The sequence below is a fragment of the Camelus bactrianus genome, chromosome 16 (genome assembly GCF_048773025.1).
Source record: "Camelus bactrianus isolate YW-2024 breed Bactrian camel chromosome 16, ASM4877302v1, whole genome shotgun sequence".
NCBI classification, from domain to species: domain Eukaryota; kingdom Metazoa; phylum Chordata; class Mammalia; order Artiodactyla; family Camelidae; genus Camelus; species Camelus bactrianus.
Genome location: NC_133554.1, coordinates 82218 through 107928, shown reverse-complemented (window position 1 = coordinate 107928; position 25711 = coordinate 82218). Strand labels below are relative to the sequence as shown.

At 59.3% G+C, this 25711-nt stretch overlaps 1 protein-coding gene across 8 annotated transcripts in view; it reads left to right on the top strand.

Annotated features, from left to right (window-relative positions):
- Positions 1-25334, top strand: part of KCNJ12 (potassium inwardly rectifying channel subfamily J member 12) — a 35708-nt gene extending 10374 nt beyond the window's left edge. Inside the window, exons 2-4 of one of the 8 annotated variants that reach the window (XM_045505789.2) lie at positions 940-1093; positions 14826-14931; positions 20520-25334. In XM_045505789.2, the coding sequence (XP_045361745.1) occupies positions 20576-21862 (1287 nt within the window). In that variant the 5' untranslated portion in view covers positions 940-1093; positions 14826-14931; positions 20520-20575 and the 3' untranslated portion in view covers positions 21863-25334. Of the gene's footprint in view, positions 1-939; positions 1094-14825; positions 18052-18152; positions 18362-18656; positions 20413-20519 lie in introns of those variants that run through there. The other 7 variants (XR_012499321.1, XR_012499320.1, XM_045505752.2 and 4 more) reach the window with 7 other exon arrangements.
- The last annotated feature ends 377 nt before the right edge of the window (positions 25335-25711 follow it).

Here is a 25711-nt window from a genome sequence, read left to right as displayed (position 1 = left end):
CCCCAGGGACAGGGCGCAGGTGCCCTAACTCCAGACACTGAAACTGAGGCTCAAAGAAGCCACATGGCCGGTTTCTTGGTTTCCCTGAAAGCTCGCTGTCACGGGGGGGAGGGGGCTGGCTTTCACTCCTGCGGGCCCCCGTGCCCTGGCCCTGTCCCTGGGCTGCCAGGGAACGTCCCTCTGGACACGGCTGGTACACTACAGAATGGCTGCGATCCCCTGGCCTGTGGCCACGTGACCCTGGGGGCCTGGGGGCCTGGGCCCCTCCCTTGGTTCCCGGTGACCATCAGGACACTTTGGGGGCTTCAGCAAAATGCCTGCCTTGATGGTGAGTCCAGCAGCCTGTGGTGTCACTGGGTGCGTTTACTTCTCAGGGAGTGCTGTGATGTTTCGCTGAGACTTGGCATCCAGAAATAATAACAAAAATACCTGTTTACTCCACGTCTTCTGGGCCAGGCGCTGCGCTCGGTGCTTTCCTGAACATTGTCTCATTTAATACTCAAACCGTCCTGGCGGGCAGAGAGCAGGGCTTAAGAAACCTAGGGAGGCAGGGCCCAAAGTGCACTTGAACCCAGACCGAGAAGCCCATGTTTGGGCCTCGGTCCCTCCAGAGGCACGGGGCCCTTTAAGGAGGCCACGGGCCCTGCCAGGCTCTCCCTCTGGGGAGGCCTAGACCTGGGCTGAAGATCCAGGAGGTGCAGTGTTGGACATGAGCCAGGGTTGCCTGGATTTAAATGCCTGGATTTAAATGGGGCTGCCCTCCACCAACTTGCTGTGTGACTCCAGGCAAGCAGCTTTACCTCTCTGAGCCTCACTTCCCTACTCTGAGAAATGGGACTAAGTCTGCCCCATTCAAATTGTGATTCTGTGTGCCAGGTGTTAGGACTACTTCAGAAGTCTAGATGATGGAGGGTTTTCAGAGTTCCATCCATTTTACAGGTGGAGAAACTGAGGTCCCAGGAGGGGGACCTGTGGCCCTCCATCCCCTGTGACCTCAGCCACGGGACATGGGGCTGGTCCAGGCTCCTGCATTTGTGCCCCACAGACTAGGACAGAAAGACAGATCACTGTCTGAGCACCGCTGTGGCTGGAGGTATGTGCAAGGGAGGGGCTTAGGCCAAGGCCCTACTGCAGCTCTCAGGATGCAGGTCATGCCCCTTCATCCATTTGGGAGGCAGAGGTGGGGCTGGCATCTCTCCATCAGCCCCCGTGGTTGTGCTGTGCTTCTGTGGATGTGGAGAGTGGGAACCTGGGTCTGTCCACACACCTGTTGGTGAGTGTGCTCAGTGGCCCAGGATGTGAGGCTGCAGTTTTGCTGGATGGGGAGGCCATTCATTCTCTCACCTCTGTAACTGTGGACCAAAGTTAAGGGAATCTATGTGGCCTGAGTAGAAGTCTCTGCAGAGGGCAGGGGCTCTGGGGCTGGCGGAGCAGAGAAGGCTCCCAGAGGAGGGGGCTTAGGCCCTGGCCCCATGGAGGTAGCACCAGTGCCTCCCAGGGTGAGTGTCCAGCCATCCTAGTCCCCTGGCCCCTGCCTCTCGGATGTACAGGAAACAGGACCTAAAGGACATGAACCCCTGAGTCCACTTACAGCCTCTGCTGCTTGGGGTAGCCCCTTGGCCTCATGGACCCTCTCACTCCAGACCCCACCTCCAAGCTTAGGGTTCTGGTCCTCCCTCTCCATCCCAGAACCTGCCCTCTTGGTCCTGAGGCCCCGGACCCTCAGCCAACAGTGCAGCCTACTCTTTACTGAGAAAATCAGAGGGGGGACCTCCGCTTGCTCCCACCGCAGCTCCCACCTCCGGGCACCGGCGTCCCTCACCATGCCTTCCTCCCTTTCCTGTGGATGGATTGTTATCCCCCGTCACTTAGCCCCCCACCCTCACCTATCCGAGGCCATCGCCGTGGTGAGTCTCCCTTTTCCTGCAAGACACTTCTCTAGACCCTGCACCTGGTCCTTCCACAAGTGCTCACTGGGGGCCTACTGGGGGCCGGCACCTCCTCCAGGTGCCAGAACAGTCCAGGGGACAAAACAAAGCCCTGCCGACATCCACTTGTAATGAAGATTCTCAGTGAACTAGGAATAGAGGGAAACTTTCTCAGCTTGGTAAGGACGCCTATAAGGACATCACACTGTACGGTGGGAAACTCAGCTCCAGGATCAGGAACGAGGCCGGCCCCCCTCACCACTCCTTCCCAGCATCGTGCTAGAAGTCCTGGCTAATGAGATAAGACAAGAAAAGGAAATAAAAGGCATACAGATTGGGGAGGAAGACATAAAAATGTCTCTATTCGTGGATTATATGATCATTTATGTAGAAAAATTTGAGAAAAATCGACAAAACTCCTGGAGCTAGTAAGCAGCTACAGCAAGGTTGCAGGATACAAGGTTAGTATACAAGAGTCAGTCACTTTCCTGTATACCAGCAATAAAGAAGTGGAATTTGAAATTAAAATCCAATACCGTTTACATTAGCACCCCCCAAAATAAACTACTTAGGTATAAATCCAACAAAACTCTGATGAAGGAAGTCAAAGAACTATTCCATGTACATGGAAAGGAAGACTCAGTGTTGTTAGGTGTCCACCCTTCCCAACCTGATCTGTGGATTCAGTGCAGCCCAGTGAAAATCCCAGGAAGTTATTTTATGGATATTGACAAACTAATCCTAAAGTTTATGTGGAAAGGAGGCGAAAAACCTGGAACAGTCGACACAACACTGAAGGAGAAGAACAAAGTTTTAGGACTGACACTAACTGACTTAAAGACTTACTATGAAGCTACAGTAATCAAGACAGTGTGGGACTGGCAAACGAACAGACAGACAGATCAATGGAGCAGAATAGAAAGCCCAGAAATAGACCCGCCCAAATATAGTCAACTGTTCTTTGACAAAGGAGCAAAGGCAATACAGCAGAACAGGATAGTCTTTTCAACAAAGGGCGCTGGGACAACTGGACATATGCATGCAAAGAAGTTAATCTTAGACATAGACCTGCCTCCTTTCACAAAAATTAACTCAGTGGATCATACATGGGTACATAAATGTAAAACACAAAGCTGTAAAACTCCTAGGAGATAATGAGAAACTGGATGACCTTGGGTGTGGTAATGCCTTTTTAGATACAATATCAAAGACATGATCCACGAAAGATAATTGACACACTGGACATCATTAAACTTAAAAACTTCTACTCTGGGACGGATGTTACCAAGAGAATTAGAGGACAGACTACATACTGGAAGAAACTACTTGCGGAAGACACATCTGATCAATGGCTGTTACCCAAAATACACGAAGAACTCTTAAAGTGCAACAACAGGGAACAAGTAACAAATGGCCAGTAGGAAACAGTCCTGAGCAGACACTTCAGCCAGGAAGACACACAGATGGCAAGTACACGCCTGAAAAGATGCCCCACGTCATTGTCCTCAGTGAAACGCAAACCAAAACGAGACGCCATGACACACCTGTAAGTGGCTGGCGGTGACGTGGAGCAGCAGAAACTTAGCTCACTGCTGGGGTGGGTGCAGAGCGGTAGTCACTTTGGAAGACAGTTTGGCAGTTTCTTACAAAGCTAAACATACTCTTACCATGTGGTGCAGCCATGATGCCACTTGGTGTTTACCCAAGGAAGTTGAGAACTTACATCCACACAAAAACTGGCACATGGATATTTGTAGCAGCTTTATTCATTATGGCCAGAACTTGGAAGCAAACAAGATGTTCTTCAGTAGGTGAAGAGATAAACTGGTCCATCCTGACAATGGAGTATCTTCCAGCACTAAAAGGAAATGAGCTATCTAGCCATGGAAAGACCCAGAAGAACCCTAAATGCATCTACTAAGTGAAAGAAGCCAGTCCTAATGGGCTACGTGCTGTCTGATTCCAACCCTGTGGCATTCTGGGAAGGGCAGTGTTTACCCCTCGTGTCCCATTCTATTGACGAATGTTTGGGGGGCTGCACACGTAGGGTCAGGGGGCACATGGGCACTCTGCACCCTCCCCTCAATTTTGTTGTAAACCTAAAATTGCTCTAAGAAATACTCTTGAGAAAAAAAAGAGCCCCTGCCCTCAGTGTCAGTAGAGTCCTGAGTCAGTGACCGCAGGGCATGTGCTAGGGACAGGGCACTGAGCAGAGTCCTGCGTGGAATCGGGGGTGGGGGTGATTCTGGAGGGAGGAGGATCCCGTGGGGGACGGGGCTGACCAGGTTCAAGGACAGTGTGAGGACAGAGCAGCCGGGCTGGGCCGTGAGCGAGAGCCCGGTGGGGCCGCCGTGCCGAGTGCTGGGTGGTCCATCTTCCCCTGTCTGCTCGGCTGTGAGGGGCTGGGCTTAGGTTTGTCAGGCTGCAGTTGGGTTCATGTCTCTCTTCATGTGTCTCCTCCAAGAATCAATCACAGAGAACCGGGTGATCTGGGTCGAGTGGCCGTGCACGCCTGGCCGGGCTCATCCCGAAGCGCCTTCCCACCCCTTCCTGCGTGGCAGGACTTCCGTGGAGCAGGCCTGTGTCCTGGGTGTGAGACAGGAGTCACAGGCTGTCCCAGGGTCCCGGCAGCCGGGCACACAGTAGGCGCTTAGCGTGTGCTCACTCGAGGGTCACAGAGGTGGATGTGTGTCCAGTCCCGAAGGCCTGGGCTCCCCAGGGAAGGGTGCCTGCTGCGTGAGGACGGAAAGGCAGGCAGGAGACAGACCCCCCCCCACACCCCCAGAGGCTGCGGCTGCTCCCCCAGCTGCTCCCCCACCCTCTAATCAGCCTGTCAGCACTGAGGAGCCGGCGGGAGTCCCTCCTCAGGGCTGCGCCCCCCCGGAGGCTGGGTTTGGAGGGGGTCCAAGCCACCTGGCTCTCTTTGGTGGGGGTGCTGGTGCTATAGGAGTGGGGGGGCCTCATGAACCCCAGACTCCTTTTTCCCTCCCCAGGGGGTGGGGCTGGGACCAGCCGTGTAGATGCGGTCAGTCTGTCTGAGTGGCAGACAGTATAGACATGTGTGGGTGGTGAGGGGTGCTGTGGTCGTACAGGGGCCCTGCCTGTGTGGAGGGCACGTGTCTGATCATGTGAGCAGGTGTGAGAGTGCAGTGCTGTTGGTGTGGGCAGCACACGTGAGTTTGGGCCCCACTGCCCCTTGCTCTATGCTCGGACCCTCAGTAACTTCTGGACCCTTCTGCCCACCCACCACTCTCTGAGGAGGAGCTGAAGCTGCTTCCAGGCCAGGGCTGGATTTTTGGTCTGTGTGTCCTTCGCTGCCTCCCACGCCATCGCCCTGCCGCGCTCCCGGCATCCCCCCAGCTTCCAGGTTCTCTGGCTCACCTGTCTCCCTGCCCCACCTGGCTGGAGGGAGCACAAGCTCCTGGGTCTCAGGAAAGGGCGTCTCCTGGAAGTTTGTGCTGCTTCAGACCCTCATGGGTATGGACACATTGCCTTCTCTATGTGACCCCCAGAAGGTGACCCCCATTTACAGAGAGGTTTAAGGATTTTCTGGAGCCCCAGGTGCTCCCTGAGCCCCAGTCCAGGAGTCTGGCTGCAACTGACAGGGCAGCCCTCAGAAGCACAGCTTCAGTGCCCTGGGCAGCCCGCCCCACATCCCTGGCTGCTCTCAGGGCCGGCTCCTCGCTGCCCTTCCTGTGGGCACAGTCCCTGCAGTTCCCTACCTGTGTGCAAGGCCTGGGTGCCTTTTCATTCATGCTCTTGGGTCCAACACTGTCCAATGGCCATGAATCTGGTGCTGGGCCCTTTCATGCCCCTCTGAGGGCTGCAGACCCCTGTCTGGGTTGAGCTGCCAGGAGGAGGTGGCGGCCTGAGTGGCGGGAGGCTGGTGGACCCTGGGCCACTGGGGCCTCTCCACCCCTTCCTTCCACAGCTGCTTGCTGAGTGTTCCCTCTGCCAGGGGCTGGCCTTGCCTTAGTTCCCCCACAACCCATTATACAGATGAGGCCATAGTGGCCCAGAGAGCATAGTCCAGTCCCACGAGTCTGATGGTGGCCACCACGCTGAGCACCGAGGCCCCTCATTTGGGCTGGTGGCTAGCAGAACATGGCTTTTCCAAGCTCTGGGCTGCAGCTGCCGCTCAGGATCAGGGGCCATCCCCACTGCAGGGCGTTGCTGGTCACTAGCGCTGGCCTCTCCTGCCACCCCATAGGCTGGAGCAGAGGAGGGAGGTGGGGTCTGGGCTGCAGCCAACACGAAGTCGCCAGCATTCAGAGGCCACCTCCCCGTGCTTCAGTTTCCTCTTTGTACAAGTACAATACCTCTCTCGTAGGACTCTTAAGAGGCTTAAATGAGAGCATAGCATCTGGGTAAAGTCCTCGGGCCCTGGGCCTGTCCTGCCGTGGGTGCCCCGGAAACAGACACTCACTCCTGGCTCTGTGCTGGGTGACTCCAGGGATGCGTCAGAGCTGGGTGCTCGGGCCTCGAGGCCGGGAGTGAGGGGTGCCTCGTGTGGTCAGGGCTGTGACGGAGACAAACCCAGGGGCCCCAGACCTTGCCTGAGGTGTAAGCCAGAAGTTAGCTGGCAGTGGGCACCCTGCAGGTGGGGAGTGCTGGGGGTTCAGTGTTGCCAGAGGTTGAACCACCAGAAAAGGTTTTCTTTCCAGAAACCCCAGGCCTTGCTGGAGCCACAGGAAAAGGGCGCCTGGAAATGCCTGAGGACTCCTGGGGCTGGCAGGCCTGGACACAGGCCAAGAGAACACAGTGTGGCCAGTGCTGGAACGGGTGGGCCCTCTCCCGCCCTACCCCCGGTGCCCGGCGCAGAGGTGCTGGTGCTGCTAGCACAGTGGCGGTGGTAACATTCCTGCACACCAGGCATGGTTCTGAACTCTTGATGGGTGCACTGACCCTCACAAGGGCCACGTCTTCCGGCCCCCAAGTTACAGATGGGGACCTGAGGCCTGCAGGTGACGTGAGCTGCCCAAGGCCTTGCCACACCTGAGCAGCGGAGCTGCGATTTGAACACAGTCAGTGCACAGGCCGGGGGGAGAATGGGAGGGAGTTGTGGCTTCAGCTGAGGTGGGGGTGAGTGGGTGGGGCCCTCTCAGGGTCCCCCGCGGGCACAGGCAAGGGTGTTGCTCAGAGGTGCCAGCCGCCCTGGCCTTGGTGTCGCGATGCTGTGAGGGACTGTTTGGCTCGCAAGTGCTTGCTGAGGCCAGAGGTTGAGGCTGCACTCTCCTGGAGAGCCCTGCGGGGAGGGTGTGGCGTCCTCGGCTGACAGGGACACTGAGGCTCACAGGGGGCCACTGGGTGCATGAGACACGCAACCAGGGTGTCAGAGTTGGGATTTGGACCCAGAGTGGGCAAAGCCCATGCAGCTCTGTGTTTAAGCAGGGAGACTGCTTCAAGCTTTGCAAACGACGTGGGTGCCGACCGCTGGGGCCATTTGCTGGGCGATCACTGCAGGAAGGCCCCGTGCTGGGCGCCGAGTCTCAGTGCTCACTCCACCCTCAGAGGGGGTGTCAGTGCCCATCTTACAGATGAGGACACTGATAAGGCCCTGAGAGGGGGCCATGGTGCCCTGTGGCAGCCAGGGTTCCAGCCACCTTGTTTCCCGGAGTCTCAGGAGAAGCCAGGGGTTATGGGATGCCCAGGGGGTGGGCAGGGGCTCCAGGATTCCCCAGTCCAGTGTCGATGTGGGTGGGTGAGGGGCCCCTTCTCTGTGGGGGTGACAAGAGGTCAGCCCTGGGATTTGAGGGCCCTTCACGCTTGTCCCTGTGCTGACAGCTGGGTCCTTGGAGGTACCAGAGCCACTTGGTGAAACCACAAAGCTGGACCTCCACTTGGTGTCTGGGAGGTGGGCTGGGCATTGAGGAAGGGCCGCCTCGTGAGGTGAAGGGACCCCACGTGGCTTCAGCGTCAGGTCGTAGTGGGGACCGACCCTGAGCCATTCTCATCCCCCAGGGCGTGGACTGGGGCACGTTATCAGTCAAGGTCACATTCCTGGCTGTGGGACCCTGGGCAAGTCCCTTTACCTCTCTGAGCCTCAGTTTCCTCTTCTGTAAAGCAGGGATGGTAACGATGCCCACCTCACAGGGCTGCTCTGGGACTCAGTTAGGGAGACCATGTGCCGGGCATAAAGGCACAGGCTTGGGGGCCGCTGGGTTTAGTCCCCAGCTCTGCATCTCACAGGCTGTGTGGCTTTGGGCAAGTCACTACCTCTCTGAGCCTCGGTGTCCCTGTCGGTCAGATGGAGACAGCAGCAGGCCCTCCTTCCCTGGGCTTTCTCGGGACACATGAGGCAAAGCCCTGTAGATGTGAGCGGAGGTCCTGTGTGACTCCAGTGGGCGTGAGAACCTCTGACTTCCCCTGCCTGGACGCCGGCGTCCACCTCCCAGACACTGCCGCGTGGGGCTTGCAGCTCCCGGCTGCCTGTGGGGAGCGGAGCCCAGCGGTTTCATCCCCTGCACTCTGTCTGATGAAATATAAATAGCACGCGGTGTTTGCGAGCGAGGGTAGGAAGCGTCTGTGGTCGGGCCCTCCCTCCCCACCCGCTCAGGCAGCAAGGCTGATGAGCTGGCCGTGGGGAAAGGAGCTCGTGAATAAACCATCACAAGGTCTGGGCTAATGCACTGGCCTCGAGGCAGTGCGTGCAATTAGTGTGCTGATTGTCCAGAGAGGGTGACTTCTGTGCAGGCTCAGTCCAGCGTCCCCTGTTTGCGAAGCGCCCTCTCCTGGGGCTGGTGAAGCTGCAGATGGGGGCCCGTTAGCCCCTGCCTGCTGCCTGTGAGGTGGGCTCCCCAGGACTCGGGGAGGGGGTCCCACACTGGCGAGCACCAGCCCACTGGGCCCTCATACCCATGTTCCGGCTGCAGTGGCCCTCACCTGGGTCAGGTGCTGGTGGGCCGGGCTGCTCTGGAGCTCAGAGCAGAGCCTGGGGCTGAGGCCCTCACGGCTCCCGCTTCTTCTCTCTGTGTTCAGCGGTTTGATTTTTTTTTTTTTTTTTTTTGCTTTTGAACCAAGGCTGTCCCAGCTTAGCCAGCTCCTGCCCCGTTACCAAGGTGACCAGACCATCTCCAGCACCCCATGGCCACCGCCAGGATTAGGCAAGGGACTCTGGTGCATGCACATGCACATAGCCTGCACACGTGTGCCACACATGTGTCATGCCTACACACACGTGTACATACACATGTGGGAGAGCAGACACAGAGACTCAGCCCCAGGTGTCCCGCTTCGGGATGAACATAGGCACAGATGTGTCCTCATGAGGACACAGCCTGTGTCCCTTTCATGTGCTCCCACAAAGGACATGGGTGCACGGCCAGTGCGGGCTGCACACAGATGCGCACCCCTCTATGTGAGCAGCAGGCTGCCAGCTTCATACCTGCACTCTGGTCTCTGCATGAGCCTCCTGTCGGGAGGATAGGTGACCTCTCCAGGGTGTTCAGCCTGAGAAGGGGACAGCCCCAGGCACTGATGGCCTGTGGCCTTGGGGTACTGACCCTGTTTCTTCCTCTTGGGGAAGTGTCTCATAGACTTGTTGAGAGGTACACACAGTCGGTGCTAAACAAAAGCTCCAGGTGTGAGAAGACTTTTCCTGGGGTTCTTGGGGCAGAGGCCTGCTGGTCACACCCTTGCACCAGGAACCCCCCCCACAAATCTACCTCATCTTCTTGGGCACAGGCTCAGAGAGGGTCAGTGACTCAAGGTCACACAGCACAGCGGCGGCCAAATGGGGTCCAGATACCAGGCCCCTGCCCCACCAGTTAGCCATGAGGGAGAGGCAGCCCGGGGAGTCTTCCTGTAGGAGATGGTCCTGAGCCACTTGGAGAGACTCTAGTTTTCTCCTGAGTCATCAGGGCCAGACGTGTGTGGTCAAGTCGCGGTTCTCTGTTCCCACAGCCCTGAATCTGGATTTAGATGATTCCCGCCCTAGCTCTGCGGTGGGCCAGATGTGTGGCCCCGGGCATGGCGCTTGCCGTCTCTGAGCCCCAGTCTGTTGCGACTCTCCAAAGGACCCATGGCATGAGCTGAAGTAGCACATGTCACAGTGTCCACAGTTCCTGTTTGCTGGGATTGGAAAAGTGTGCGAGGCAGTCAGGCTGCGGTGGGGTCAGAAGGTTGGTTGCCCTCCCTCGTGGTGACTTCCCTCCCTGAGCCTCAGTCTCCTCGCGTGATCAGGCCTGGAGGAGCCTGCCCCGCCCAGACCTCGCCTCCCACCCGCTTGCTCACCCTCGTCCCTCCTCCCTGCCACAGCATCCTCTGCCCGGAGCCCTGTCCCGTCGGGGTCCTGGCTCTCTGCTCTTGCAGTCAGCTGGGCCGCACCTCCCCAGGCGGGAGCAGTGCCTTGGAACCCTCTTCACTTATTCATTTCCCCCCAAGTGTCCGCCTCTCTTGTTGGTTATGAACATCAGGCAGGCGGGCCCTTCCCACCTGGTCACGCCACACGTGGTACTCGGTGGACACGTGCTTGTGGAACAAAGGAACACACGAATGAAGGAGTGAGAGAGAGAGCCTGGCGCCACGCTGCTTCCCAGGTGAGGCCCCGGCTGCACCTGGCTGGCGTGGACACCTCTGATGTCCACTTGCTCAGGATGATTTTTTTTTGGACATGTGAGAAAACCCATGTACAAAAGAAAATAGAAATGTGAAATACTTACCAAAACATTGTTCCAAAATGTGTGATTCGATAACCAGTGCGCTGTGTTGAATAGCGCCCGGACTGTGGGGCCTGGCAAGGCTCCGACATCCGTGCCGGGTGAACCGCCCTCAGAGGTCTGCGAGGCCCTCCCAGTGAATGTTCTGTTCCCCAAATAAAGCCACACTGACAAAGTGAGGAGGACAAAAGAGGGAAGCTGAGGAGACACCGGTCCCTGCGCTCCCGCAGCAGGGTATCCAGGTCACTGGGGGACTGAGACTAGGGGCTCAGGCCCTGGTCCTGCTGGCATTTGCCCAGAGAGGCGTCACGTGGGGCCCAGCCTGCTGTGAAGAAATGCAGCTCCGGGCCTGGAGGGCCCTGTAGGGAGGAGGTGGCTGGATCCCGGTGCTGGGCTCAGCTGTGCGGCTCATAGCCTGGTGCCTGCAGACACAGCCATACTCCTCTCTGTGCCTCACTTCCTCTGCTGTCAAAGACGCTTGGGCCGTCCCACTGAGAACGTTCTCGGGTGCAGTGCCAGGCACTCAGCAGAAGAAAGGCACGCAGTTCCAGGGGCCAAAGAAACATGTGGGGCTTGGCAAGAGCAGCCAGGGACCTAGGGGAATCTTGGAAGACTTCATAGAGGAGGCATGCTTTGAGCTTGAAGGATGCATGGTATTCCATGGTGGACTCTGAGGCTGGCATTGCTGGGCCAGCGCTCGCTGAGGGTCACATGATCACGCAAGCCCAGTGGGGGCCCAGCCCTAGCCCTCCTCTTACTCCTACGTGTCCTTTTCTCTTGTTGGTCTACACAAACCCTTTGCATATTAAGTGTATCAGTTCTTTTTATAACAAGCATTTGTCATTTACTTCTGATTTTGCCTATAATGGGTTTTGATAAAAAACATCAGAACTGTTTTCATGTTGGCACATTTTCCAGCCTTTTCTTTCATGGTCTTTCTTGTCCCAGGCCATTTCTTGTCACTCTATCTCAGGTCTTTGCTCACCTGTACACAGGCTGGGCACTTAGAAAATGTCTGAGCCTTGAATTAAGTTGAAGCTTGGAAAATCACAGCTGTTAGGAAAAAGCACTGTGGTGCCTTTGCTCATTGGGTCCCTCGACTGTGGTTCCTTCCATCCTGTCCCTCCACCCACTCCTTCCTGCTTGGAGTGAGCTCTAGTCGAGGCCCTCCCGGGGCCTGTGACCCCTCTTCAGAGTGACTCAGGGGCTCAGAAATGTGGTGATGGGAGGGGCTGGGGGACAGAAAATTTCCAGCTCTGTGTGTTAACTTGCTGAAATCCCATCATGACCCCATGAGACATAGCAGTGGCAATCCTGTCTCACGGGAGAGAAAACAGGGCTCAGAGAGGTTATATGACTTGTCCAAGGTCACCCAGGAAGGTCCAGAGACAAGATTTGAACCCAAGCCATATTGCCCCAGAATTTATACTTTCAAACTCTGTGGCACCCCTTTGCCCTTGGGGTTAAGTCCGAGCTCTTGGAAATGACACAGGATCTCTCAGAGCCTGCGCACGTAGGGACTCAGTACACCTCTGCCCTCCCTGCTGTTAGGGTGACAAGGTGCGCCCTGCCTGTCTCTCGGTACCCCCTCGACCCCAAATCCTTGGGATCCTGGAGTGTTGTGGCTGGAAGGGCCAGCCTGCTTGTCTGCCGATGGGAGTAGGGAGGCTCCGAGTTGAGTGAGCCCTGCCCGAGGGCCAGTGTGTGCCCGTGTGCACCCTGGTCTGTGGGGCTCCGAGTGCCCCCACTGTGCTTTGGTCAGCCTCAGGCTGGGCTCTCTCTGGGGCTCCGAGGGCTCTGACCCTGCTGGTTGTGGTGCCGCTTCACTTGCTATCTTCCTGCTCGGCAGGGCGCCCCATGCAGGCAGGCGCTTGCTGGTCCATCCTTGAGTCCCTGGTGCCCAGCTGAGCCCAGCATCGTGCAGGCCCTCAGGAAAGGTTGACTGCAAGAGGGAGGCCCAGAGAGGGACAGAGACCTGCCCCAGGTCACACAGTGAGTTGGATCAGAGTTGGGAGCCCCATGAAAACCCCAAGAACCTCTGGGGCCTACTTGCCCCTGGGACCCAGTGAAGCCCAGGGATGGGGCAGTGTCTATAAAAGGCACCCAGGGGCCTCTGTCCTCTGCTGCTCCCAGGGGCCTGGGGCCAAGGACACCCTGTCTCCCTCCTGCCCCCACCCTCTGTGGAAGGATGTTCTCAAGATAAAAATACCCTCGGAAAAGTTCCCTGATGCCTGGCATGACCCGCCGTCCACCCTGGGGGCCAGAGCTTCCTGCCCCTGACTTCACCTCGGGGCTTGGAGAGTGGACACCCGCCCAGCCCCGACCCCGCCGCAGCCTTTACTTGTGGCCAGTGTGTCCAGCCCCTGTCTCCAGACCACAGAATGTGAGGGGGCTGATGGGTCGTGGTCACTCATGGTTGCTGTGCCAGTGTTTACCGAGCACCACCTGCCAGCTGTGACCACCCGGCCACAGGGGAGCAGGCGGCCAGGTCCCTGCCCTGGCGGAGCTCAGGGCTTTCCTGCTTTGCTGACTATTAGACACATTCTGAGAGCATCACACCCAGGCTGCACGGGAGGGTCAGAGAACACACCGACTTTCAATCACGTCTGGAGCCCCAGGCTGGTTGTCAGAGCGGGAAGCCCCTTGGGGGACACTGGGGGACCTGGTGCTTAACCATGTGTCTGCAGGGCCTCGGTGTCCCCTCTTCACCGCCTTCTGAGGCAGGTGGAATCTACCTATTTGCAGGTGAAGGTTGAGGCCCAGGGGAGGTCCCACAGTGAGCTGGGGGGCGACCAGGCCTTGAACGCAGGACTAGGGGCTTGCTGGCTGCTCGGGCCCCACGCTCCAGTGGATGGGGACGGTGAGGATGACGGAGCCACGGAGTGCCCAGCCTGTGCCCGCACACTCCCACGCCGCATTGAATTTCATGAGCACATCCCCTGGGAGGCTCGTTTTGCGAAGGAGGCAGCTGGGCCTCAGGAGGAGGAGGTGCGGACAGGACAGCGCTGGGGGGGCAGGGCTCCCCACTCTTGCTGGGAGCCCAGGGCCAGTCTAGACTCTCACGTGCAGACCCTGTTCCCCTCCTGCCTCCCTGTCTAGGACCGTGGAGGGGGTGGTACTGTGACCATGACCCAGGAAAGCGTTTGGGGAACTTCAGAGGGTTGGGCTCATGTCCTGTGGCGGCTGCAGCCACTGCAGGGGCAGGGGGAGCACTGGACAGGGTGTCCAGGGACCTGGGTTCTGGTCTCCGAGCTGCCACTTGTTCCACGGCTTCGTGACCTTGGGCAAGTCACGTTTCTGCTCTGAGCTTCAGTTCCCTTCTGTGTAGAGTGGAGCTAATTTTGCTTCCCACATTATAAGAACAAATCCAACTGGATTTATGGGTCTGGAGAAAGCCCTTCCAGGAAGTAGGGGGCTGGAAGGAGGCTGAGAGAGCCTGGGGCAGGCCAGGTGACCAACAGGAAGTGGGGCAGGGCAGGCCGTCCACCCGCATACTCCTCCTCCTCTCAGACTTGCCTCCCATGGCCATGTGTCACCTCCTCTGCTCAGAGTCCCAGCTCTCGGTGACCCGGGCGAGGGACCTAGCCTCTCTCAGCCTCAGTTTCCCTGTCTGTCCTCAGGGTGGCTGTGAAGGAGGAATCACAGGCTGGGGGCCCAGCACACAGGGCCAGGCACAGTACGGGTCCACTCTAGGGGCAGGTCGAGAGATCAGAGGCCGGGAACAGGCCCTGGCAGTGGGGAGTCCAGCTGTGTGATGGGGTCTGGGATGGAGCCTTTCGGTTTCAGGAGGGAGAGGCCCATGGGCGGCCCGTGGCTACTGCTCTGGGAATGATGAGGGGTGGGGATAGAGGGGCTGGGGGCTGTGAGTGTTGAGGTGAGAACCTGGAGTAAAGAGGGGCCAGCCATCTGCTGACAGAGTAGGCAGAGGCCCAGAGCGGAAAGCAACTCACCCGAGGTCACAAGGCTCTAGAGGGCGGAGCCGGGACGGGAGCCCTGGTCTGTGTGCTGTCACCTGCCCTGGGAGGCTTATGATGGGCTAATGGTGACTCAACAACAGGTCCCTTAATCCAAGCCAGAAAACCCAGTGCAACCATGGATCCCAGCCAGCCTTGGGGTGTGGGGGCCCAGTGGGCCCTGGGACAGCAAGAAGTGGGGGTTCATATGGAAATTTCTGTGTTTTGAGCCTCTCTGAGGAGAATGGCCCTGTCTGCAACGACTTAGCTTTGCTCTGTAACTTTAGGGCCCTCCAGCCACCAACTCCTCTGCAGCTGGCACCTGGGAGATGGCAGCCTTGAAGATGGCCACTGCCTGGTCCGCAGCGCTACTTAGAGGATAGGAGTCAAGAGGTAACACTGAGGTCACCAATGTGCACCTGTCCATCTAGTCATCCATTCCACCCAACACCTATCTGTCCATTCAGCTAGCCACTCATCCATCCATCCGTCCACCATCCATCCAGTCACTAATCCATTCACCCAACCCATCCAATCATTGCCCACCTAACCCATCCATCCCTCTGATCACCCTCCATGCATCTGTCAGCCCTGTTTATCCATCCATGTGCTCGACCACTCACCTGCACACGTAACTGTGTTCTCATCCGTCTCCCCACCCTCCCTCTATTCAGCAGCTCATTCCCTCATCCTTTTGTCTGATCAGTGGGCAGTTCCTGGGTGCTCCTCTGTGCCAGGCCTGCACCAGCTTCTCTGGACCTCTGAGGTTGGCCATAGCTGGGGACAGGCAAGGTCACCTCTCATACAAGGTCCTCACAGGAGAAGCCAGAGAGTCTACAAGGGCTTCCTGAAGTGTTGGGTGTCAGCTGATTCCTGACAGATGGGAGAATTTCTAGCATTCCCATTAGCTGTGACTTGGAGGTTGGACCACATGGGGTGAGGGTCACCACAGGAAAACCTGTCAGGGACCTGTTGCTGTGTCCAGGTAGGAATGGCCTGGACAGGAGGGTGGCTGTGGGCAAGGAGTGGATGGGCGGCTTTGATACTTCCGTGGGTGCAATACACCGGACCTGGTGGGGAAAGGGATCTGGGGGCTAGAGGATCGGGAGGAGGCGGGCTTGTGGCTGGGGTGACTGGGGAAGTGACCCTGTGAGGGGGAGGGCGGTAGGGGAGGAGGGAGGAAGTTTGGCGAGGAGAAGCGTCCTGGCCACGCGGTGCTGTGGCCTGTGAGCGGGGCCCAGGGGCGGAGGAACCCGGCACCCCGAGTGTGCCCCTCGGGGTAGGGAGTGCTCGGAGTGGGGCATTAAACCCCTTGCCTGCTGACGCATGGGCAGGGCCCGCTTCAGGGGCCAAAGCAAGCTTTCAGGCAGAAAGACTGGTGTTGGTGGTTGGAAACTGGGCCTGTGGGCTTTGCAGGGCTGAGGGTGGGGGCTGCCGAGCATCTGCTGTCTGCATCCCCAGCACATGCGAGGTGCCTCTCCTCAGGCCTCGCACGGGCCTTGCCGGCACAGAAAGCCTGCGCCGTGTTGACCCCGAAGGTGTGCAGGCCGCTGGCGACCCGGCCATCTGAGCGCTGGGGATGTGGGGGAGAGGGCGTTTTTCTGGGAAAGGTGGGCAAGCACAGGAGATGTCCTCTTCTCCCAGACGGCGAGAACAGACCTGTCAGTCCCCCAGCCCTCCACCTCCCCAGCCAGCCTCAGCCTCCTCGCTGGTCCCGGGTGCCAGCTCCTTCTCCCCTCCTGCTCCCTGCTCCCCCGCCCCTTCCTCCCCCACCCCTGCAGCCCTGCCCTTGGAGCTGAGCTGTGGTGCAGCCTCTCACCTCCTGTGAGACTGAGCAAGGGAGCCCCTCTCAGAGCCTCCGTCTCCCCATCTGCCGGTGAAGGGCTGGATTTTACAAGCCCTTGGGCTGAGTCTGATGGGTAGTGCCTGGCTTGGGAAGGATTGAGGCCGTCGCAGGATGCAGTGAGATGGCGTTCTGCGAAGGATTGGTGATGTCCGCCGTGGGCTTGGGCTGGAGAGTGAGGTGGACCTAGGCCACATGCCGGCTTTCCCTGAGACAAGTGATTTTTAAGGATTCTCCCGGCTATAGGACTTGATCATGACGTAGTGAGTGCCTTTTGCCTGGACTTTCCAAGCAAGGCCTGAATGGCCACAGATCAGGGGTGCTGATCAGGTCTTGCCTCTGATTTCTGAGTGCTGAGATTTATCACCACACAGGATTGGGGGACCTTGAAGGCTGAGTAATGTCATGCCCACAGTCTGTCCTTGGGGCCTGAACAGGTTGGCGGTTGCTTTCTTTCCTAGCCCTTCCCACCAGACTAGGAGCTCACTCCTGAAAGGCTGTGTGACCCTGGGCAAGTGACTCAGTCTTTCTGAGCTTCAGTTTCCTCATCTGGAAAATGGGAGTAATAGTCAGAATGTTGTTATTAGGATTAAGTGAGTTAATTGGCGCTCTCAGTCCCTGGCAGGTAGTGAGTGCCTGATAAATACTGATTACTCTGCTCATACCTCTGAAGGGGCCCAGCCACCTACGGGGCTCTGCAGGAAGGGTCACCAGCCCCTCCTCTGCGCCCCTCCCTCGAGCCGTCTAGCCGGCGCTTTCTTGGCACCTGAGAGTGTGGGCCCAGGCCTGGGCCTGGTGTCCACCCGGATGTTGCCGAAACCTGAGGCCCAGAGGCTCAGGGACTGGGCATGGGGCGTCCTGCTCCATCCGGAGGCACCTCCTGCTGACTTTCGGGCCCCACCCGCAGGTCACATGTTAGCTGCCTCTCTAAAAGCTCGCAGCCCAGGCCCTGCTGGTGCTCCGAGCTTCCTGGATGCGGGAGACTCTGTGCACGGGCGCCGTGGCCGGCAGGGAAGCGGGCTCCAGGGACGCTGGGCTCCGACGGCTTTGCCACCTCTCAGGGCTCTCTGGTTCCGGCCTGCTGGGATTGCCACACCCTGCTCTTTGCTGCTGAAGTTGCCTTCTCTTGCTCAGGTAGTGTACCCCAGTGCCCCTCCCCTCCCCTTTCAGCAATGCCTGGGACCCCTGTAGGCCAAGCTGGGAGTCCGACACCGTGGTCTTAACTTGTCTTTACCATTTGTCTCATCCTGGCGCACGAGTTGCTTTGTGACCTGCCTCAGTTTTCCCATCTGTAGAATGGGGATCTGGCTCCCTTGCTTGCTAAGGCCTCTTCCAGCAAAACAAACCTAATTTCCTTTCTTATCTGATCCAACTATATGCACCCACCAGGCAGGAACCAAACAGGCCTGTACATCCCTGGGTGAGGATACTGTCCTACATTTCTTAAATCGAGTTCTTGAAAACCGCAGAGCTGTGTCACCTTCTTGCCTTGTGTGTGGAGGGTCCCTGACATTTGGCAAGTTTGTGGTGCTGGAGTTTCTACTCAAGGGTCCTCTTCCCGGCCTTTCTCTGTGGTCTCGTATTCACCAAGCGCCCTGACATCTCACACACGCACGTGCACACGCCTGTACAAGCAGCCATCAACTCTGTCTCTGCTCCTTGGCTTCCAGGTGACTTTGGACAAGTGACTTTGCTCTGAGAATCAGTTTCCAGCTCTGGGAAATGGGGGATTGGAGTGAACTGACCCTGTTGATCTTCTCTGTGGTTTTAGGAGGACCGTCAATAGAAGAGGGGATTCCCAGGCCTGTGTGACACAGTCTGGGTGGGTCCCAGGAACCCAGCCCGGGCAGAGATGCCAGTGGTCACTGTGATGCCCCCACCTGCCTGGGAGCTGGCAGGCTGGGCTCTCCTGGCCTTTGATTCTTGTAATTCTGTCCCTTGCAGGCCTCGAGCTGCTCAGAGCCCCACCTGGAGCAGCCATGACCCGCTGGACGTCCCTCAAGGCCTCCTGGCCACACAAACACACCCCCTGCCATCTGGTGGCCTCCTGCCGGCATTTGAGCGCCCCAGCCCTGGCCACCTTCCCCTGGAGGGCCCGGGAATCTAGGGCTGAGCTGTCTTCCTGGCACAGTCCCCAGGGTTCCCACCGCCGCCGGCTCCCTGCCTCCTGGCCCAGGCAGAAGCAGCATCCAGCATTTCGGCCTCGGGCCTCAGCTCCTCAGACCCAGGGTGAGGTGGTCAGCTGGAGCAGCGGTGGGCGGAGGCTGGCAGCGTGAGGAGAGGTCCCCGCAGAGCCTGGGGTCCCCACGGTGGGAGAACTTGAAGTAGACAGAAGTGGCTCTGATTTCAGCTCTCCTGCTTAGTAAGCTGTGTGGCTTTGGGGAAGTCACTTCACCTCTCTGAACCTCCATTCGTAGAGTAGAAGTAAGCAGAGTAGCCACCTTCTTGGGCCACTGAGAGGGTGACCCACGAGTGTCTGCGGACACCCTCCGCCCTGGTGGGGGCCTGGCCTGCTCTCCTGCGTCTGGATAGGCTGGCTCCCTCACGTGTGAGTGTCCCGTACCCGCCAGATCTGGGGGTCCAGTAGCACCAGTAACCGAGGTGGGCCCTGGGAGGGGTCCGCAGCCTGGCTGACTGTGTGGGCTCCACCCTCACCTTCTCCCAGGGTCTGAAGCAGGGGCCACTCACAGGTAATGCCCTCTCTGAGGCTCTGGTCCCACACGCCAGGGCTGAGTCCTGGCTGTCACTTCCTGTATCCCCCCTCTCCTGGCCCGGCCACCATGGGACGTTCCCTGTGGCTCAGCGTCTTCCAGGCCCTCACGGGTCCCCAGGGTCTTCTAGCTCTGACCTCGTAGTGCGACTATGTGGGGGTGGGGGTTGTGGGGTACATCGGTGGCGGGGAGCACGCCCAGTTCCTCCACGCCCTGCCAGGCCAGGCCCGCTGAGCACCTGATGCTAACGGCCAGATGGCCTCTGTGCCCACAGGGCCAAGTGGTGCCGATGCCTCAGCCCGGTACCAACAGGCCAGCCCAGAGCCAGTGGGGCATCGGGGGCTGGGTGCTTGCCGCCAGCCCTGAGGCGGGATTTGTTTGGACCACCTGGGGTGTGTGTGGGGGTGTATGTGTGTGTGTGTGTGTGTGTGTGTGTTTGTGTGTGTGTGTGTGTGTGTGTGTGCAGGCGTCCACCCAGGTACTATGCCGTATGGACTGAGGACCAGGACTCTTCTGAGTTCTCGCTACGAGCTCCTGTTCAGAGCTGAGGAAGGCAGGGGTGGTGGAGGCCCTTGGGCTGAGGTCTGCATCAGTGACCCCCTGGGTGCTGACTCACGGGCCCCCTCCCACCACAGCTGGTGATGGGGAGGTCGCGGGCGTGGCATGTAGGCACTGAGCGTGGGCACCTGGGGTTGGCAACTGGGCTGGAGAGCATGAGCATCAAGAGGGTGGGTGGGGCCTGGCTTGGGGTGTCCGTCAGGCCAGGCTTAGCTCCAGCCCCTGGGGTGAAACAGCAATGAACGAAGAGCAAACTTCCTGCACTCAAGGAGCTGATGGTGGGATGGTGGGTGCAGCCCCGAGCGGCTCCTTGCTGTTGCTACTGTCACTGTTGTGAGGTCAGAGGTCAATGCTATGGGATCACGGTGAGGTCCTGAGTGGGGTGCGCAGGGAGGCCCCTGGAGGCATCCCTGTGGCACTGAAGCTGAAGCCGAGAGGAGAGTGTCCAGGTGGGTCTGGGGGTGAGATCTGAAGGGTCCCCGCAGAGGACGGACTGACTTGTGGCTGCCCCAGGGAGGCCAGTGGGTTGGCCATCACAGTGGTCTTGGTGGGTGATGTCAGAACTAAGGCCGAGAGGGTGGAGGAAGGGGTTGGATATTGAACATATTTTGAAAGCAGAGCCTTGGTAGGAGTAGGGGAACCGAGGATGGACCCAGAGTTCTTGTCTGGAGCAGCTGGGAGGATGGAGAGGCCGTCTCCCTGGCCGAGGAGGTGGGTGAGGAGCCGGCTTGGTGGGAGGGAAGAGCAGGATCTGGGCTGCAGGTAAGTCAGAGTCAAGGGGTCAGCCGAGGGCCCTGGGTGGGCGTGGGGGCGCGGGTGGGTGTGGCTGCCCTGCCAGCCCTGCCAGCCCTGCGTCCTCTCTGTTTCAGGAGCTGCCCCGCCTGGAGCTGGCCTGGGGGCAGGCCAGGGTACCCCCGCCCCCGGGATGACTGCGGCCGGCCGTGCCAACCCCTACAGCATTGTGTCGTCGGAGGAGGACGGGCTGCACCTGGTCACCATGTCGGGCGCCAATGGCTTTGGCAACGGCAAGGTGCACACGCGGCGCCGGTGCCGGAACCGCTTCGTCAAGAAGAATGGCCAGTGCAACATCGAGTTTGCCAACATGGACGAGAAGTCACAGCGCTACCTGGCCGACATGTTCACCACCTGCGTGGACATCCGCTGGCGCTACATGCTGCTCATCTTCTCGCTGGCCTTCCTTGCCTCCTGGCTGCTGTTTGGTGTCATCTTCTGGGTCATTGCTGTGGCCCACGGAGACCTGGAGCCAGCGGAGGGCCGCGGCCGCACGCCCTGCGTGATGCAGGTGCACGGCTTCATGGCGGCCTTCCTGTTCTCCATCGAGACGCAGACCACCATCGGCTACGGCCTGCGCTGCGTAACGGAGGAGTGCCCGCTGGCCGTCTTCATGGTGGTGGCGCAGTCCATCGTGGGCTGCATCATCGACTCCTTCATGATCGGCGCCATCATGGCCAAGATGGCGCGGCCCAAGAAGCGGGCACAGACGCTGCTGTTCAGCCACAATGCGGTGGTGGCTCTGCGGGACGGCAAGCTCTGCCTCATGTGGCGCGTGGGCAACCTGCGCAAGAGCCACATCGTGGAGGCCCACGTGCGGGCGCAGCTCATCAAGCCCCGCGTCACGGAGGAGGGCGAGTACATCCCGCTGGACCAGATCGACATCGACGTGGGCTTCGACAAGGGCCTGGACCGCATCTTCCTGGTGTCGCCCATCACCATCCTGCACGAGATCGACGAGGCCAGCCCACTGTTCGGCATCAGCCGGCAGGACCTGGAGACGGACGACTTCGAGATTGTGGTCATCCTGGAGGGCATGGTGGAGGCCACGGCCATGACTACGCAGGCCCGCAGCTCCTACCTGGCCAATGAGATCCTGTGGGGCCACCGCTTTGAGCCCGTCCTCTTCGAGGAGAAGAACCAGTACAAGATTGACTACTCGCACTTCCACAAGACGTACGAGGTACCGTCCACGCCCCGCTGCAGCGCCAAGGACCTGGTGGAGAACAAGTTCCTGCTGCCCAGTGCCAACTCCTTCTGCTACGAGAATGAGCTGGCCTTCTTGAGCCGCGAGGAGGAGGACGAGGCGGATGGAGACCAGGGCAGACACAGCCCCCAGGCCAGGCATGACTTTGACCGGCCCCAGGCCGGTGGCGCCACCCTCGAGCAGCGGCCCTACAGACGGGAGTCAGAAATCTGAGCCATCGAGGGCCAAGGTGCAGCACCGCCCCGCCGGGGAGAGGCCCCTGTCCTGCGAGGGCCCCGGGCCTGAGCAGAGCCGGCTTGGGCCCCGGCTGCAGACTCAGTAGAGTTGTAGATGTTTTACGTTTCTTCACAATGGCCTCAGGAGGTTGGTGGGAGAGTGGGCGGCTGGAGCGGCTTCAGAGGCTGGAGCAGGCAGAGGGGCAGGAAGGTGGCCTCCTGGGGGCCGGGCCACAGAAGCCAGGGGCTTCTGCCTGAGTTTGGAGCTGCAGCCTGCCCAGAAATGCTAGCCAGCCACCCAGCCTCTGTGGGCGAAGGCTGGCAGGCTGCAGGGCGCCTCATTGGTTTTTAACTTGGGGAGAAAGTTAAAACTTTTGGTTTTGGCTTTCTCAACCTTAGTTTGAGTAAGACAGTTTACAAAAAAAAAAAAAAAATTAACATGTGAGTGAAACAAATTTTTATAATTTGGGGTGGGGTGGGTGGGAGGGCAATTAGAATTCCATTAGTCTGCTCGGATGCAAGCAGCTGGGTGGAGTTACCAGAAGGTCCCCGAGGCTGGATGGCCTCTCCTGGGGAGGCAGCGGTGTGGCCTGTGGGTGAGCACTGGGCTCACCTCATTATTTCTGCTCTCGGTTGCCCTGGCTTCTGTTTGTGATGGCAGAATGAAGACCATGTTAATGATTGTAACAAAAGCTCTCCAGCGTCACTGGGTGGGGTAAGGACCAGGAAAAATCCAGTTTGAGTTTTCTGAGTTTGAGTTTGTACCTTAGAGGTGTGTCTCGGGGCCAGTGTGGGACCTGCCTGCTGTGGAGGGTCTGATCTCCCCAACCCACCGGATTCTCCTGTTCCGCTTCCTTCTCCTTTCTGCCCAGAGGCCTCCACCCGTTCCACGGGGGGCGGTGGGACATACAGGGGTGGGTGGCTCCGTGGGAAGGGAAGCTGGGTTCCCCGACTCCAGGGAAGTGGATCCGCCCACCCACGGCCCCAGCATGAGTTGTGCCTTAGAGACCCTGGTCTGTGGCCTGGCTCCAGCCATGACTGTTGTTACTGGACTTGCCCATCCTGCCTGCTGCCCCCACTCCACCAGGAAGTCCCTGCCAGGCCCTCTGTCTGCAGAGGCCAGGCCCACCTGGCACTCACCCTCACCAAGAGGGCAGTGCAGGTGAGCCCAGTTGGGGCCCAGCCAGGCTGAGCCCTGCGGCTGGATGCAGAGCAACAGCCCTCGTGAAGGCCTGGGCTTGTCAGTGAGTGACTGGGGGTTTGGTGGCACACGTGCAGGCACCTTGGTCAGGAGGAGGATTGGGGCCCCCTTATTTGTCACCTGCTTTTGGCTCTGCTGCCACAAGAGCTGCCCAAGGCAGGCTTATTCTTAGCAAGGAAGCTGCTGGCAGGGGCTGAGCCCTTCCCAGAACTACCAGGAACATCATCTCAAGTGACCAGGCCCGTCAGGAAGCCAGTAACTAGCAGCCTGCACCTCCCCAGGCCGCCTCCCCAGGCTGCTCCAGGACAGCTCATGCGACCAGAAGGTGCAGGGACCCCAGCTCGAGGGGAGACTGCGGCAGAGTGTGAAGTCGCACAGCGAGCCGGGGGGGTGAGGGGCTGCGAGGGGCTGCTGCCTCTCGCTCCTCCTACCCCCACAGCAGCTGGAAGCCAGGGCTGGCAGTCCCCTCCCCTGCCCCGGAGTCCCGGCACCCTGTCCAAGCCTCAGACCCCACCTTGTTTCCGGTCACGGGTCACATCAGGAGGGTCAGCCTGGGGCAGGTGGAGGCAGCTCTCCCCTCTCAGGACCTGCCCGAGGGCCCTCAGCCCCTTCCCGCCCTGAGCTTTTCTCAGCCTTCGTCCTGGGGGATGAGTGCTCCCACCAGGAGCCACATGGGAGCATTCACCCCCTCCCCCCTCAAATGCCGCCCTGACCGCCAGGCCAAGCCAGGCAGGGGTGAGGCGGCCCGGGTGCTGGGGGCCGGCCTGTGGGCTTGCTGGGCCAGCCCTCTACTCACCCTACCCTGGGCAGAGCCCAGGGGCCCTGGCTTCCCCGAGGCCCTGGCCATCTTGGGTGGCCTGGTGCACTGCCTCCCAGGCCTGTGCGGACGGCTCAGGCCGCAGACCCTGCAGGAGAGCTGCCCTGAGCTGCCTTTCGTTTCTCACCAAAGGCAGATGCTGCGTTTTCAAACTCCTCTGCCCTCTTTTTCCCTCCCCTGTATTTATTTATTTATTTATTTATTGCTTGTGCTAAAGACCAAAATAGTCTCCCTCTTTAGTGCCCTTGAAACGGGAGGGCGGATGGGCGGAGCTGTGTGTGCAGAGGGAGGGTCACGTGGTCCCCAGGCGTGTGCCTGTGTGTGGAGTTTGCGGCGTGCCGTGTGCCGTGCGTGTGCGTGTGCATGTGCGTACATGATGTGTACCAGCCTGCCCCCGCCCAGGCTGGTATTCCCAGGAAGTTTCTCGAAGCCTGGATCTGGTGGTGCAGAGGCTGGAGTTGGCCAGGGCACCCTCTGCCCTGAGACCCTGAGCTGCTTCCACGGGGAGGGGCCGCGGGAGCACCAAGGGCGAGGGTTCCTGTGTGACCTGGTCTCACGTGTGCAGGTGAAACATGCCCAGTTTTGGCTTTGCCTGTAAGTGCACAAGCGTGTGCATCCACTGTACATGGGAGTGGTGTGCAGATGTGTGCACACGATGATCTCCACGTGCATGTGAACACGGGCTGACGGTGCCTAGGCATGATACACACGTGTGTGCACACACTCACATGGTTGTGTGCATGTGCACCCAGAGTCTGTCTGTGTGTGCGTGTTGTAGGTGCGGGCGTTGGTTTGAATGCTTACCAGGCGGTGAGGCTGGGCACACAACACTCAGGGTGGATACGAGCCGTGGGCCTTGGCTGCGCCTAGTGATCCCCCCAGGCCTCTGCCTGACTGTGTCCGTGTGGGCTGTGTGTACCTGGGTTCAAGGTGATAGCTACATGTGTATGTGTGTACATGGCTTCCAAGATGAGCATTTGCACACAGACTGCATGTAGGAAGCCTGTGTGTGTCTGTCACGTGAACACATACGTGTGTGTGTGGAGCACTTGTGCAGCAGCTGTGCCCAGCCCCCTCAGCAGGGGCCATATGTGTGCATGTGGGAACCTGTGCGGGTCCCGGGGGCGTGTGCACACGCATGTCCGCGGGGGTGGTATGTCCGTGTGCAGGCCTGAGCCTGTCTCTCAGCTCAGTGCCCCCTCCCCGCCCCGCCCCCCGTCCCCTGCTGGTGCTGTGCTCCCCCTGCCGCCCGAGGGTCCTGGCGGGGGCAGGGGGCCTGGTGGGAAGGAGGCCCCTGCACAGGGGTGTCTGCCTTGTGTGAGGTCAAATAGACGTCAGATCTATTTTAAATGGTAAAACTGGAGAATTGTCATGTTATTTTCAATACATAGCAGTATCTAAAGACATAGGCCATGAGACTAGACCACATTAAATGCATTTTGATCTCTTTGAGTGCCACCGTGTGGAGATGTGTGTCTGAAAGTCCCCGGCTGGCTCAGCGCCTGCAGGGGGAGGGGTGGGTGGGACACAGTAGCGGCTCAGGGTGAGGACACAACGCAGCCTCCTCGCAGACCTCTCCCTGTTCTTCCAGGTCTGGTGAGGCCCCCACGTGCAGGGCAGGCGTGCGCTGGGTGCAGGAGACCAGCGCTCTCTCCCGGGACCCATGGTAGTGGGGGAGGCCCCGGCAAGAGGCAGCCCTGGTCCTCACTGCCGTGACTGGAGGGGAAGCCGGGGGTGTGGGTGGCGGCTTGGAGGAATTGAGGCTGGGGGTGGTGAGGGGACAGAGGCCGACAAGGGCTGCTGTCAGGGAGAACAGCACGGACGGGCAT